This window comes from Lithobates pipiens, unplaced genomic scaffold (genome assembly GCF_037356315.1).
Source record: "Lithobates pipiens isolate NorthernLeopardFrog02 unplaced genomic scaffold, aLitPip1_a1.2 Scaffold_19, whole genome shotgun sequence".
Taxonomy (NCBI): Eukaryota; Metazoa; Chordata; class Amphibia; order Anura; family Ranidae; genus Lithobates; species Lithobates pipiens.
In genome coordinates this window covers 78,618,719-78,636,188 of record NW_027507764.1, presented here as the reverse complement: position 1 = coordinate 78,636,188, position 17,470 = coordinate 78,618,719, and the positions used below count along the sequence as shown (strand labels likewise).

Sequence of the window (17,470 nt, the reverse complement as noted above, 5' to 3'; positions counted from 1 at the left end):
AACTTTATTACTTAAATAATTTTTTCAAACAAAATTCACCAAAACTCAACCCAGCCACTAAGACTCTGGTTGACCATCTCTTTAACCACTTGTCGACCGCCGCACGCCAATGTACGTCCCTACTTTGTGGATGGATATCGTTGTTATGGCAGTAGCTAGCTGCCATAACCCCGGTATCCCCATGTTCGGCTGGCGGTCGGCTACAAGACAAAAGTGGTCTCTGCTGCGGACTTGCAGCAAGATCACTTTTATCGGTGGTGGGAGAGGGCCCCCCTCCCGCCGCGATCCTGTGCCCTCCGCCGCTTACCGGAGCCATCGGCAGCGGTGGAGGCGATCACGTCTGTCTCCTTGCTGGGTATGGAGATGAGTGAGGGGAAGATGGCCCCCATCTGTCTCCATACCATAGCAGGGTGGAAGTGACGTCAAAACGTCACTTCCACCCATACGTCTTAAAGGCACATTTTTTTGTTGTCATTTTTTTAAAATTACAACATTTTTTTTTTTTTTTGCATTTAAGTCCAAATATGAGAGCTGAGGTCTTTTTGACCCCAGATCTCATATTTAAGAGGTCCTGTCATGCTTTTTTCTATTACAAGGGATGTTTACATTCCTTGTAATAGGAATAAAAGTGATCCAATTTTTTTTTCTTTCAAAACAGTGTAAAAATAAAAGGTAAAATAAATAAGAAAACATTTTTTTTTTAAACACACCCCGTCCCGCCGAGCTTGCGCGCAGAAGCGAATGCAAAAATGTGAGATATCGCCGCGATCGGTAGATAATTCTAGCCCTAGCTCTTCTCTGTAATGCAAAACGTGCAATCGCTAGAATTTTTTAAATGTCACCTATGAAGATTTTTAAGGGTAAAAGTTTGACGCCATTCCACAAGCGTTTTGAAGCATGACATGTTGGGTCATGCTTCAAATCAATTTACTCGACGTAACATTATCTTTTACAATATAAAAAAAATTGGGCTAACTTTACCGTTGTCTTATTTTTTTAATACAAAAAGTGTATTTTTTTTTTAAAAAGTGTGCTTGTAAGACCGCTGCGCAAATACGGTGTGACAGAAAGTATAGCAATGGCCGCCATTTTATTCTCTAGGGTGTTAGAAAAAAAAAAAATATTGTTTTAGGGGTTCTAAGTAATTTTCTAGCAAAAAAAAAAAAACTGTTTTTAACTTGTAAACACCACATCTAAAAAAGAGACCCGGTCTTAAAGTGGTTAAACATATTCTCACATATCTCCTTTGACACTCTGACCAAAGGGACCCTATCACATAAACTGGCCACAATATGGGGGGGGGGGGGAGGGAAGCTCTTCTGACGACTCTTCTCTGGCGACTGGCTAAATTCCAGTCAGAGAGGTTCTTTAAATAGCCCTCCAAACAGCTTCCAGAAGGTTCCACAGACACCTGACCCTAACTGACCTGACCTATCACCTCCAACCTTCTCACCCTCTGGAAGCTTCTCTTCTCTGTGACCAATAGAATGAGCCCCTTTATGCAATATATATATATATATATATATATATATATATATATATATATATATATATATATATATATATATATATATATATATTTTTTTTTTTTTTTAAATAGCCGATGCCATGGTCCCATGAGGCAAGGGGGGGGGGAGCGGCTGCCCCCCTTTTACCCCACATTCTGTTGATCACAAGGCTATTTGAAATCTGTAAACCCGTTTTATGAAACCTGCATTTGAATAAAAACAGATTTAAAGACCTGAACAGAACACATAAATGGAAACAAAAACACTTTCTATGTGTAGCAATGCACGCTCATACGAACGGAATCACTTTTTTTTCTTCTCCAGCAGACCATTTGGTGTGTGTTGAGGAGGGGCAGGAGGGGGTTAGATGAATGCTGGATGTAAATAGTTGTCATCGTTCTTTAGTATCTGTCATTTTACAGAATGTGTTGACATTGAACAAAGTTTTCTTTGTTTGGGAGAGAATTTGAAAAAAAACATTACAAGCCATAAGCATATGTAGCAACTTAATTGTGAGTCGGCGGCGGCGTACATCTTACCAGCAGAGATGAAACGCACTGCGATGCAGAATATTTCCAGCATAAACGTCCTTGGAAATCCCATTCGTATCTTTCTTCCTCTTATCTGCCACATTTATACATGTTGCAAAAGGTTTTCAGGTATTTGAAAACACTGTGTTACAAAGAGCAATTGTTGCTCCTATTGTGACTATAATATACAAAAGAGACGGTGACCTTCTCAAGGGATGTGTCAAAAAGAATTTTGGCCTGAAATTCATCGTTACAGAAGCTGTTGTTGGTATTAGTATTTTTGTTGCTACTCATGTATATTACTTTTGTTGCTTGGTAACATTTTTTACAAATTGGTACAACATCTGTATAGCTTTATGTCCTTCCCCATGGTGTTCACTCGGTAATCCTTTTAACCCCTTCAAGGGCAGAGCTGTCCTGACCTGTCGGAGCTGGATTGTCTTGCTCCATTAATATGTTATCCTATGAGAGATCTTTATGGTTAAGACTTTTTTTTCTTCAACACTTTTTTATAAGTTGTAATGGTAAATAATGACCTGCTTGCTGTCATATTTAATGGAAAATAAGACAAATGGGAAAATAAATCCAGCGATGACCTCCCCTTCTTTAATACCCCTTAGGGTCGATTTACTAAAACTAGAAAGTGCAAAATCTGGTGCAGCTCTGCATAGAAACCCATCAGCTTCCATTTTTTTTTTAATTGTCAAAGCTTAAAGTGATTGCAAAGTCACATTTTTTTTTCTAATAAAATAACAAACATGTTATACTTACCTGCCCTGTGTAATGGTCTTGCACAGAGCAACCCAGATCCTCCTCTTCTTTTAGAGGGGCTGGAGCTCCTGGCTCCTCCCTCCTGTTGAGTGCCCCCACAGTAAGCAGCTTGCTATGGGGGCACCCGAGCCTCAGCTCCGTGTATCCATTCAGGCACTGAACTGCGGTTCGGCCTCGCCCTCTCTCTCCTCATTAGCTAACTGAGTTTAACAGCATTAGGAGTCAGTGGGGTTAATTTACTAAAGGAAAATCCACTTTGCACTGAAAGTGCACTTGGAAGTAAAGTTGCTGTAGATCCGAGGGGGACATGCAAGGAAAATAAAAAACAGCATTTTTTGCTTGCACATGATTGGATGATAAAATCAGCAGAGCTTCCCCTCATTTCAGATTTTCCCCTTAGATTTAGAGCGACTGCACTTGCAAGTGCACTTGTAGCGCAAAGTGGATTTTCCTTTAGTAAATAACCCCCCATGTGTCTCAGCCAATCAAGAGAGAGAGTCCCGCATGACTGAGGCATTCGTGGACATTGTTGGATTGAGAGGGGCCTCAGGTAAGTATTAGGGGTGCTGAGGGGAGCTGCTGCACACAGAAGGCTTTTTATCTTAATGCATAGAATGCATTGAGATTAAAAAACTTCTGCCTTTACAACCACTTTAATTGAACAAGCTGAAGTTAGAAGCTGATTGGCTACCATGCACAACTGCACCAGATTTTGCACTCTCCAGTTTTAGTAAATCAACCCAATTATATTGTAGCGTTATGCACTTAAAATTTTTACACTGTAGTTTTAAACACATTTAAAAAAAAAAAAATCACCCCCCTTACATTGTAAAGTTATGCTCTTATAATTTTTACATACACTGCAGTTTAACACATTTTAAAATGTATATTTTACTAGAATCTTTTATCCTATACAAGTCTTGGCTTATTGTATGCCAAAATTAAAAGCCTTATTGTAGCCCTAATTTATATACTATTTTATAAAGAAAATGTAAATGGATTAGGGTTGTTTGTGGAGATGAACTGAAAAATATGTTGATTTCCATGTATCTTAATCTATTTTTACATGCCATTGAGCAGAAATGTTATTTATTTATTACGGGTCTTTATATAGTGTTGACAATTTGCACATCCCTTTTTAAATACTGTACATTCACATCAGTCCCTGCCCTCAAGGAGCTTACAATCTAAGGAAGTGAAGGTTATAACAACAAGCACTACCTAGGCTTTTAGTATTGTAATGGCAGTCTGTTGTGATTATCATTGCATGTCAGGCTTTGTAACATATCGGGTCATAACAGAAGAGTGTGCTTGGCTTTCAGATAGACAAATCATGTTGTAAATTCTCAGAATGCCATCCGGAAGGGGTTAAACTCATTTTCTTTGTATGTCACTTGAATTCTTTGCGGCTAGTTTAATTTTGAACATGAGTGTTAGCTGTTGGAACATTTTGAGTGTTTTGCAGTTATCTTGCACTCCTTTTGAAACATGGGTAATTATATTAAATGCAATCAAAGTAAAATACATTGATGCATTTTAGTGAAATAATATTTTAGTGAATTTGTATCTGGTGGGATTACTATAGGCAGGTATCAGCATATGATATGATATATGTGGCATGCCTATATTAAAAGTCTTGGACAGAAATTGGTCACCTGGCCGGCACTTTTGTCTGTGTACTTGGTCATCATACAACAGCATATTTTTGAAACATATGTGGTCTAAAAACCAATGAGTCCAGTTTGGAAATGTACTTTTGTTTACTGAAAATTTTAGGTATTGTTTTGTTTGTGATGGTGATGGTTGGCCAGACCCATGTGTCTAACCGAAGTATGTCCATAAGTCATAAATCATGCCTTTGAAGTGATGCAATTTTTAATAAACAATTGTATTATATTTGGCATTTAAATAAATATGAATTTATTGTTGGGCAAAAAAATCCTGCTTGCTGCATTTTTGGTGTATATTTGGCAAACTCTCACCTCCCCATTTGAAATGTATTGAAAACGCAACAAGAACGCATCAAAAATGCACCTGTGTTGCTTTTTTGATGCATTTTTTGAGTCACATGACCTATGAAAAACAAACCATAAACAAGTATAAAATCGCTGCAAAATTGAGGGGGGTTTCGGCAGCCATTATTAACACTTCTTTTTCTATCAGCACAACGCTGAAAACCCTATTTTTGGCGGCTGAAATTTCAGTGCATCACTAATTATTTTATTCTTGTCGGGATGAAAAAAAATACTTTTTTGTAGTCGGGTTAATAAAATATTACTTATGAATATTGTGTCTTCTGATTTTGAGCAAGTAGATTGAACATTAAAGCTCAACTCTGGGCTAAACCAGTATTGTCTAAATGCAAAAGCCATGCATGTTCTTACTTAAATCTTAGTGTTTTGGGTATTTCTCCCAGATCTGTGCAGTATTCTGTTATAAAACGACTCCTGCACTTGGCCTCTGTGCAGGAGCTTCCTGTAATAAAGACCACTCACTGGTCTTGTATCCGCCCCTCCTGTAGTTTTCTGCAGGCAGACCGAAGTGGTTGGGCCTGCCGTGCCCCACTCTCCCTTCCTATAGCTCTACTCTGTACAAGCTATGTGCAGCACAGTGATGATGTCACCACTTTTTTAACCATGTAACATCTGGTTTGCAAAGCCATTTAGTACATACAAAATGTATTTATATATTTTTAAGCTATTGAGGAATACATTTAAATTACATTTTTTTTTTTTGTGTGTGTTCCTGGAATTCAGCTTAAAAGTAGAGATCTCAGAACTATTGTGTTAAAGAGCTCAATGTTTGGGTGATGCGTTGTATGTAATGCATCATTGCACGTTAACATTTTTCGGAATAGCTTGCAAGCTGCCTATGTCCTATGCATAAACTTGCTTCACAGAAAAAAATAGAAAGGTTCAAAATATTTTTTAAAATGTATGTTTGGTATTCTGAGTGAAAGGTGAAAGGGGAACATGTAACAACACATGACAAACATAGTGGGAGTTTCTCAGATTTGACTCCAAAATTGCAAATTCATTGTAATCCTCTTTTTCACATTTGAAATTCGTTTGGTCATATTTGATGAACGAAGCTCCTCCAGCTCCAAGACCATCAACAGATTCTGTAATTTATATGAGTCCGTTCAGAATTTTTCAGATTGTGCCTCAAAATAAGCAGTGCAGGTTGTACTGTGCTCTTTAGCTAACCCAAAGTGCTCTGGGAGATCTTTGTTATATATTTAATGTTTATATGTAAGGGAAAGATAAAACTTAAGCCCCATACACACTATCAGATTATCTGCTGAGTGTTTCCTTCAGGTTTACCAAAACCATGTAGTAGAAGGGCCTGCCTGGATTGCATACATATTGAAACTCCTAAGGTTTGTCCTCATATTATATGGTTTTGGTAAATCTGAAGGAAAAACTCAGCAGATAATCTGATAGTGTGTATGGGGCTTTAGTTAAACAAAAATCATACCTAAACAGTTTAAGTGGTTTAAAAAGTTATAAACTTAAATAAAATTAAAATAGAAAAATAGTTGATTAATAGAACTTCTTGAATGTTATCTGCTTGAGTGATTCTAGAGGTATAAAAATGGCTGGTGAATGTTGAAGTATTGCTTTTTTGTTTTTTGCCTTAATTGTGGAAATTGAAAGAAATCTGTATAATTATGTCTATTATTATAATTTATCTTAATTTGTAGGTTTGTGACAGTAGTTTTTTATTTTTTATTTATCTTTTATTTATTTTTTTAAACTGTGATGGTAAACAAACATTAGTCACAGTAACGATAGATCACACTCACATGTTAATAAGAATCTCAGTCGTGCCATATTTTATTCAACATCTTGCACCATTATTATTATTATTCAGGATTTATATAGCGCCAGCAATTTACGTAGCGCTTTACAATATAATATTGTGTTATGCTTAAAAAAACATGGTACCGTATATAGTAAGGTTTCATTTATATAGCTCTAAGATACTCTTGTGCTCCTTTGCAAAGTTAAGGTCGTATATCGTACCTAAAAATGTTCATACACTTCTACCATCACTAAGACTTATTGCTAGAGCTACAAGTCCAAAATATATCATTTCATTATTTTGCGTGATGCAATTATAGAGTAAAAATTCTGGGGGGGAAAAAAATTCTTATTTTCCTCCCCTTCTTACCTTGCGGATGTTTCTTGGGATAAAACGTCATGAAGTCCTGGGATTTCTAAAACTCGTGAAGCTTTTTTAGTTTAATAATATTTCTGAGTGCAAAAAAAAACAAAACAAAAAAAAGACCTGCTTTTCGAAGGTCAGGTCCAATATTTGTGGGGAATTTGAAAAAAAAAAAAAAGTGAAATTAGGCTGAATAATTGTTCATTCATGTGGGTCACTCTAGCTTGTTCGCTGGCATCTCCAATTACATTGCCTAAGGTTCTGTGCTTGGTTGGCTATCTTTACATCTTAACGAGGCTCTGGGAATTTCAGAGTCTCTACAAAAGTTTGCTTTGTGTTTCCCTCATCCCCCTCCCACTTCTTCTTGTTTTTCAGGATGCTTCATCTGCTGACATCAGGAAAGCCTATCGCAGGCTCTCCTTAATACTTCATCCAGACAAGAACAAGGAGGAAAACGCAGAAACTCAGTTCAGACAAGTAAGTCCTCAATGTATCTAGGAAGTATTTTTTAAATAATATTTTTCTTTTTTGAGTTCTGACCTTTTTTTTGGTTTTAATTTTGTATGTTCAAATGATTTTCGTACTTGCTCGCTTTTCTGTTATTTGTTTTAGTTTTTTTTTACGAAAGTGATGTGCTCATAAATCGTGATTTCGGTTGGCAACCATTGGCTTAGTTAAAGTTTTATCACTATTATTTATTTCCTTCTGTCTAGCAGTAATTTGATGGTTGAGACACGTGATTTGGTTTAGACTAAAATAGCACTCGTTGTGAATTACTGCAATTTAATAACAGGATTCCGTCTTTTTTATTTTTAGACTGATCTTTTTTTTTTTTTTCTTTTTTTTTTTTTTTTACCTTTTTTCAGTTGGTAGCAATATACGAGGTATTAAAAGATGAAGAAAGGAGAGCAAGGTAAGGATGATTATTTTGCAAGAGTGTTTTACCAAAAAAACCTGCTTACACTTGCATTTTTAACCATTGCTCTGCAGATATATTTTGAATTTCACAATATTTGCTGTTATTGTATCAACCTTTGATTGCTGTTTTTCAGCTTGAGCTTAATTTGTTTTAGGGCAATATATAATTCTATGTATCCTTTTTTTTTTTTTTTTAACTGTTGTTATGTTTGGATATTTTTTTAACAATGCTGCATTTTTTTTAATTTATATTTCAACATTTTCATTGTAAATTCCCCCTCTCCTCCCACAAAAAAAAAACAAAAAAAAAAAAAACTATGACCATATATAGATACTGTTTATATATGTCATCATTTTCATTGTAAATTCCCCCTCTCCTCCCACAAAAAAAACTATGACCATATATAGATACTGTTTATATATGTCAACATTTTCATTGTAAATGCCCCCTTTCCTCCCACTAAAAAAAAATGAAAAAAAAACCCTATGACCATATATAGATACTGTTTTATATATGTCATAATTTTCATTGTAAATTCCCCCTCTCCTCCCACTAAACAAAACCTATGACACTTATTTAGTGTGACCATATATAGATAATGTTTAGAAGTTGAGATTACTTTTGTTTTTAAGCTAACAAATTTGTTATAGGCAATAAAGAGAAAAAAAAATACTGTATTTGGTTACTTGGTTTCAAAATCAAAGGGATTGCTTAAATGTGATAGGCGAGAAAGAGAGAAAAAAAATACTGTATTTAGTTACTTGCTTTCAAAATCAAAAGGGATTGCTTGAAAATATACTGATGCAAATTTAGATGGTGGCATGCCTTACGCTTTTTTGATGCACCTCTGCAAATATATCTTTCATCTGGTGCCACCATTGCAACAGCAGTCGTGTCCACCTGTATGTTATAGCCATAGTAATTCACACAGGGAGCAGGTCAGCGCACAGAATGCTCACACCTGCGTTTTTATTCCTGAAGAGATCCTACTGACTTTGGCTCCCAGTGCATTACAGCTTGCGAATAACATGATATTTTCAGGTTGCATAACCCATGAATTTGGGTGGTATTGTAGAATCACCCCCCTCCGCCAAGCGAGAAGGTGTGTCTTTAAGGATATATATTATGCTGACCATATGCAAGGGGCCCAGTGAAAATAACCCGGCAGATATTTTATGAAATGCGTCCAACACTTGCTTAATTAATAAGGCCACATAATGTAATAAGTTTGAGAAACACTAGCCTTCTGTACACCAAGCCATTATTGCCAGAGCTTTCTGTATGGTCAGAGAATGCCTTTATTTGGAGTACTTGCTTCCACACAGCACAGGCACAAAGGATGTTGCAGTCCTATTATAATGGGAAACCACGGGGTAGCTCTGGGGGGGTGGAGGCAAGGCTGCTTCATGAATACTGAAGTAAAAGTAGACCTTTTGGCCATAGCAACCAATCATATATTAGCTTTCATTCTTTAACCTGCACCGAGAAATTGAAACAAGGAATCTAGTTGCCAAGGGGATTTATGCTCCAATGCCGCATAATATTAATGCCACATCGGATAATACATTATTTAAAAATTGCTATAGGCGGAATTGGTTGCATTGCATTACTAAGGGCGCACATGGGTAGGCAACAAATCAAATCCTTCATAGACTTTCAGCGCTGCGTTGAAATCAGCTGTTTGCTAACATTAATTTCTTATTTACTCATCTCAGACACTTCATTAGACACACTTTTTGGCCATGGCTCCTGGCACAGGACTGCTGTACAACCCAAAAGGGAGAACAAGCTGAAGTGTGTGTTTTAAAGGCTGCCAGGCAGCTGATCTTTATCTCCGAGCCGGACCAGTCGGTTACAATGCAGTACAAAGGCAGGTTTCAGGCCGGGGCCTCCGTCACATTTTTCATTGCTGTAAAGTGCAATCCATCATGCTGCAGGACTGCAGAGCTTACAGAAACCCTTATGCGACTTAACGTCTTTCAAATGTGTTTGCGGTAGATCCATGACTTAAACGGTGAAGAAAAAAAAAAAAACCTGCTTCCTCTATTCCCATTAGTTTAAGGTATTGTGCAAGCTGGCACCTATTCATCATTTTGTTTGTCTTTTAAGGAAAGGCTTAAATCTTCTGCTAAGTAGCCAGCAGGCGTTTCACAGAAGGTTCCTACTTGGCTAGATATTGGTGAACCAATGGGCATTGGGGAGATAAAAGTCCCAAGTATACCTTGCCAATTAAGCCTCGTACACACAATGAGAATATCAGTTGAACCACGGTCCATTTTTTATTTTATTTTTTCATGCTAGTCTCGTATCGAAAATTAAGGGGCTACTAAAGTTCTGGAAATTCTCATACGACATATGAAGTGATGTAATGTATTCTGTCGTTTCTGAGCATGCGTGATCTTAGCCTTCTGATTTTTTTTCCTGGCCAAACACTATACTGAGTAAAAGCAAATACATTTTGGTATCGTACGAGAAACATTTTTCACGTTTGTCCCTTTTGGATAATTTCGAATGAACTGTCGTGATCGACTCCAAAAGCTGTGTATTAACAATCAGATTATCGTACAATCACCTTGAAACCGATTTTCTAACCGCGTGTACTAGTCATTAGCCATGCTGCAACTTGTAGTCCGCAAACAACCAAAGGTCTACAAGCCGGCCTGTCAATCTTAAATGAATGCTGAATTAATTTGAGTATCGTTATAAGGGACTACCATTGGCTTTGCTGATGGCTACTGCACTCTTGGTATTTACATACAAATAAAAATAGGTTAAATATTAACCATTCACATTTTAGATATTAAAATGTTGCCATTTGCCATGTATGTTTGCTGTTAGAAAACATTTTTAACACATGTAATGTTAGGAGGTAGGCTCCTAACAACTGAAGGAACTGTTTGCATCCCATTGATTTTAAGTTTTAAACCGACACAGCTGTATGCAAGTTGTAGTTAATGGCTGTATAATTGTAGGCTGTATCTGTGCTTGTCTGATCAGGATGCACAGTTGGCCAGTGGGGCATAAAGAAATGATATGGCATGACTTCCTATCCTTAAACAAATCTCCCTTTTTTTTTTTTTTTTTAAGGGTTGTCTAGGACATGCATACACCTTCTGTTTTTAAAGAGGTGTGCTGAAGTTTCAAAGTTCTAAAAGAAAAACAGTCTACATATTCTTCATAGCTTGGCACATTTATCAAGCATTTTCAGGACTTTTTGAAACTTTGGCAGCTGCTTAGAACTCCCTTCTTATGGCAACAATGGGGAAACCTCTCCTCTACCCAAATGAGACGGTAATCCCACTGCTGGTGTTGGGTTAACTCTTCATTATATCTACAGTGCTGCAGGCTTGTGGGTATGTTTATAAATCTGTGAATGCTACCTTCACCAAACATTCACTGCAGGTGTATCTTCCTGGGGCATGATTCTGATATTAAAGTAATTCACTTACATGCAGTGAATGTTTGGTGAAGGTCTCAATTTGCTGCTTTATAAATATGCCTCTTGGTTTGCAGCCCAGTCCCTTAGTGGTTAGCACTTAAGCCTTGCAGTACTGGCGTCCTTAGTTCGAAATCCGGTGAGGACCTTGCATGGAGTTTGCATGTTCTCCTGGTGCTCGTGTGGCTTTCCTTCAGGTACATTTATTTTCTCCCACACTTCAAGGACACGCTGATAGGTCATTTGGCCCTATTGGGGCAGCACAGTGGTGTAGTGGGTAGCACTTTTGCCTAGCAGAAAAGGGGCCACTGGTTTCAATACCAACCACGACACTACCTGCCTGGAGTTTGCATCTTCTCCCTGTGCCTGCGTGGGTTTCCTCCGGGTACTCCAGTTTCCTCCCGCACTCCAAAGACATGCTGGTAGGTTAATTGGTTCCTGTCTAAATTGGCCCAAGTATGTATATGTATGAATGTGAGTTAGAGGCCTTAGATTGTAAGCTCCTTGAGGGCAGTGACTGATGTGAATGTATATGTAAAGCGCTGCGTAAATTGACAGCGCTATATAAGTACCTTAAATAAATAAAAAGTTTGACCCTATTATGATATTGTACTGAGCATGTGCAAGATGGCTCCTTCACCGTCTACCCCAACAGCAGATAAAGCATGGTCCCCAGGGAAGAAAATGCTACAGAAATATACATTAAAAATGCTATTGTGCAACAACATAATGAGGTCAGACAAACAAAGCCATTTAAATTCAATAATTTTATACCCAACAGTAACTTTATACAAATAGCTTTTAAGGTCCGGCCCTACTTGGCTTGTTTCTAATGCTTTTTTTTAAATCTGTTTGGAACTTGTGTCTAGAGTACTGTTGGAGTGAAATGCGTTAGGGAGGAGACTGGTGGGGCTGGAGCAGAAACTGAATAAATGTGTAGGGATACTAGAGTGCATAATTGTTCATATGACATATCTGATCTTGCATTTATAGGTAGCACCATCAGAGAGTACCTGTGCCATTAGAATGGGCAGCTGTCACGTTTACTTGTTGTTTTAGTTGTGGGTGGAGGCTGTTGTCTGGAATCACCCACTGGCTTCTTGAATATCCAGGGTATCCATGGTACGATTGGCTCTGCTCTACTCTCTGTCTTACCTTTGCTGCATTGCCTTTAGTAGAAAAATTAGATTTTAGTGCATGTTTATCAAATAACTTGTATCCTGCTACAGTCATCCCAAAAATGCACAGAATCCATGAGCCCATCAATTAAAAATGCTTGTAGATGGCATTGAGTATTATGTAAATAGTAATTATGGGCATAATGCTGTTTCTTTGCATTGCACTTTTTTTGATACACAATACAAAATGCTATGCCTGTCTGAATAAACCCAAAAGGTGGCAACACGTGTATCTATCTAATCAAACACGTTTATCATTTAATTCTCCAAAATTATCAAATGGTGTAAAAGTTGCAAAAGATCCTCCATTTGTTTGTTTTAGTGAACTCTTGGTCAATTTAGACTCTGCTGAGATCGGCCATGGCAGTATTCAATCGATCAATTTTGATTGATGGAACTATGTGTTTCAGGAGAACCAATCATAATTCAGATTGATTAACCATTAGCGGACCACCCCATTTAAAAAAATATTGCGGCAGGACGGCTGCTCTGCATCGGATCACATAAATATACGTGACCTGGAAATTTCAGGTAGGGTTATGCACCCTGTCCCATCTGTGCTATGATTTGGTACAGCAGGTCCCGGCCAATGATTTATGGCTGGGATCAGCTGATTGGCTTAGCGAATCACAGTACAGAGCTCTGTGTTTACTAACAGCACAGGGTTCTGTAAATGGAGCAGCGATGTGGCTTTTTTTTTTCTTCCTGCAAATCAGGGAGAAAAAACAACCACATTGATTAGTAAAAGCAGCTCACCTTACATATATTGCACATTGTTAGGCACACAGTTAACCCTTTGATTGCCCCAGATGTTAACCTCTTCCCAGCCAACGTCAGTAGTACTAGTATCAGCACTGCTCACTGTATTAATAATACTGGTGGTGATAGTGTCAGTCAGCTTGTGTCAGATTGTCCGCCACACTATCACAGTCCCACTATAAGTCACTGATCACTGCCAATACTGGTTAAAAAATAAATAAATAATTAAAAAATATTCCAGTATATAGTTAGTTAGTAAGGTTGAATAAAGACACCAGTCCATCCAGTTAAACCTGAGTGAGTATCTACAATTGTCCCTATCCCTGTACATTGCATACTCACATCGGTCCCTACCCTATATATACATATATACGTATATATACAATCATTTGTAGTTGCTATAACCCAGAACAATCAATATACACTTATTGGGATTTTTTTCCCCAAAGACATGTATCAGAATACATTTTGGCCTAAATCTATGAAGAAATTTAGATTTTTTTATTTATTTTTTTATTTTAGATATACTTTGTAGCGGAAAGTAAAAAATATTGGGTTTTTTTTTGTTTTGTTTTTTAAATTTAGCCATTTTTGTTCATATAATAAAAAATATAAAAAATGGTAATCAAATGCCACCTAAAGAAAGCTCTATTTGTGTGAAAAAAAATTATGTAAATTGAATTTGGTTATAGCGTTGCATGGCAATTGGCAGTTACAATAGCGCAGTGTTGAATAGCAAAAAAATGACCTGATCATGAAGGTGGTAAAATCTTCCAGCGGTCAGTAAACACTTGTGATGGCCTTAAGTTCTTCCTTGCAGGCTCTAGCTTTTTCTTACTTGCACATTGAAGGTATATTTCCCTTCTCTACGCTGCTATTTCCTTTTTCTACACTTTTTTCAAATATTAAGCTTTAGTGCCACAAATTTTTCAGCATTCTAAAACTGAAATTCTATAAAAGCTATAAACAGACGATAAATCTAGCAGATCGTAGCTATGGATGTAGGTTCTGCACAAATAACGCCTTTATCCTCTCCATTATTTAATGTTTTGGCCACTTGATTTTCTAACATCATTTTTATGTTATTCTGGTGGGGTTTTTTTTTTTTTTTTTTTCAACGGGCTACTTCATCTACCCGTTCTTGGCTCATTGTACAGCATTTTAAGTTTTTGGCCTTGTGCCTTGATTTTGCTGGAGGCAAGCAGTAATCCCCCATAAACACTTAATCTTTTGGGCCTTTTTGGTAATTGAGATAAAATAAATATATAAATATCGAAGCTCGTTCTGCTAGGACTTGGCTAGTTAACCTTTTGTGCAGAGGGGGGGATGGATTTATTTGAGACACAATGATTGCGGGTGTGTTTCTGTATGTAGCTTGGGTAGGTGGCTTAGCATGTCTGGGAATAAACACATCTTCATTTATCAGTGAGTATTGTTGCCACTTGACTATTTTTAATATAGTATACGTGTACAAAAATGTTTTTTGTGACATTAATATTAGTGTACCAACCAATAATCAATTCCACAGTAGCGCAACTACAGCTACTATTCAGTGGACAATCATACAATATGTCTGCAAATGACATAATCAAATGTGAAAATAATACAAAAAATAAAAAAATGTCAAAATCATAGTAAAAAAAAAAACATGTACAAGAAGACTTATACTAGAGATATATTTTATTGCACATTCATTTTACAGAGCTGTCCAACCGCACATAAAATATACTAACAAGGATAAGAATAGATGACGGGCAGATCACAAGTTAACGATCACTGATATAGACTGTACCTATCTGAGTAATAAAAATATATATATATATATATATATATATATATATATAAATTATGTTTTATTATAAAAATAAAAGAGAGCAACATAAAACTAGTGTGATTTTCAACACTTTTTTTTTTGATAAACTAACACATCAATATCTGATTGGATCGATGTAGTAGCGATTTTCAATTAATTCTCAAGGTCTCCATCAGATATTTTGGTTCTAATTTTGCCCTTTGTGTGCTTCATCCTTAAAAGTTGCTCACAAATATAGTATGATATTTTTAAATTTTTTTTATTTAATTTTTTATGGTTGAACTAGATGGACTTGTGTCTTTTTTTTCAACCTGACTATTTATAGTAACTATATGTAACTATATAGTGATTGTGAAGAGTGGGATATTTTTCTTTGGGAAGATAAAACTAATAAAAGTCTCCAGTAAAGAGACATTGTAAAAATGTTCTTCAGCTGTATGTGTTTGCTAAACATTTTTACAAAAAAATGTTTTTAGTAAGTTTCCGATTTTGTGTTGGGCCGCATTCATAGCCGTCTTGGGCCATAGCTTGGACACCCCTGGTTTAGAAGATCAAAATCATAAATATAACAAAACCCTTTCATTATAGTTATTACCACTTTGACTATAGTATAGCCATTTTGTATCATTTTTCTCAGTAATTTCTAGAGCATAATCGGTACCCTATAAGCCAGGAAGGAGCCGTTCGTTCAGATCCGATCCTAAAGCGGATGCAAACTCTACCTGCATGACATTTAGATCTCCATAGCATTGTCTATCATACATAACTGCCATATTTTTGGTTTTAAATCCAATACTTTCTTTCTTTTTTGCATCTCAGTGCTACCTGATCTGCTGCAGCCTCTTTGAAGATGCTTCCTGCCCACATGAGCTCCAGAGATGGGTTCATGGGAGTTTTTTTGGGTGGGTTTCCTGATGGTGACAACAGGGGACCATCCACATTAGTTGAAACATCCATTGAACTGGAAGCCTGTAGCAAAGGGTGAACAAATGGGAGACGGGGGACAAAACGCTGTCACCTTTTAAAGTGTAATTACTTTCAATCAATGTTGTTTTTAATCCTTATGCTACAAGCATTTGTAAATAGATAGGAAGGTATATTATATTTATTTGTTTTAAAGTGGAACCAAACCCTTTGTTTTAAAGTGGAAGTAAACTCCCATCTCTGACTTATACTTATAGGTAAGCCTATAATAAGGCTTACCTATAGGTACTGTAAATATCTCCTAAACTTACACCATTTAGGAGATATTTACTGTATATGCAGCCGATGGTGTCATTGGCACATGCGCTCTGTAGGTACGGCCAACGGAGTCCCGTGCCTTAAACGGCGGCTCCCCTACGCACGTGAGGGAGTGACGTCATTGCGACGCTGGCCAGTCACACAGCCGGAGTCTGTGGACCCAGAAGAAAGATATGTGAAGATGGAAGCAGCCTCCAGCAGTGACGGCGCAACACTGGAAGGCTTTGTTTTCAGGTGTGTGTCACATAATGTGCTAGTATGCAATGCATACTAGCACATTATGGCTTTACCTTGCAGGTCTGAATAAAAAAACACCCAGCAGTTTACTACCGCTTTAACGGTTTCAAAAAAACACTGCATTCCTGACATGCCTGGAATGCTAACCGACACACTTGCTTGTGCTCTCAACCAAACTGTCAAACCATCAAATGGCGGGTGTCATAACTGATCACATGTTCAGCTTCATGGCAGTTGAAGATCAAACAGAAGATAATATGGCAGCTTCCTTAGCTGAATGAAGGATAGGATGGTTTATTTCTGCTTTACCTAGGATCACTAGGTATTATTTTATTGAAAGTCGCAGGTTTACTTATATTGGCTTTTCAACTAGAGTAACGTGTTACAGCTTATATGGGATTCTAGTAATTGTGTGTACATATATTTTACGTTCACATGTAGCAGGTAGCTGAAAGTTAATCCAATTTTCTATGGATTGTGTTGCAACTTGAGATGCATCCTTTCACTGCACCCTTAAAGCGTTCTGATTGGACGAGGTGGAGAGCGTGATGTCACTGACCCGCCTTTCCACCTCGTTCAATCAGAGAACTCTTTGAATTCATTTAGATAATGCAGAGCTTTCTCTGAATGGCGCCCGTTGTCCTCTGTTCACAATTCATTAGGCCCAGAAGCAAGTGGAGTAGCGATGTTCACTTCGTGATTTCCAGCTTCCAGGGGCATGGACCGGGTATGGCATATACAGTGAATATAAAAAGTCTACATACCCCTGTTAAAACGTCAGGTTTCTGTAATGTAAATAAATGAGACAGATATATTATTTCAGAACTTTTTCCACTTTTTAATGTGACCTATAAACTGTACAACTCATAAGTGTGCACACCCTTAAACTAATACTTGTTGGAGCACCTTC

At 37.2% G+C, this 17,470-nt stretch overlaps 1 protein-coding gene across 1 annotated transcript in view; it reads left to right on the top strand.

Annotated features, from left to right (window-relative positions):
- The window catches only part of DNAJC1 (DnaJ heat shock protein family (Hsp40) member C1), a 168,663-nt gene that overhangs the window by 37,340 nt on the left and 113,853 nt on the right, over positions 1-17,470 (top strand). The window contains exons 2-3 of the mRNA XM_077490952.1: positions 7,352-7,453; positions 7,843-7,889. Of these exons, the coding sequence (XP_077347078.1) occupies positions 7,352-7,453; positions 7,843-7,889 (149 nt within the window). The remainder of the gene's footprint in view (positions 1-7,351; positions 7,454-7,842; positions 7,890-17,470) is intronic.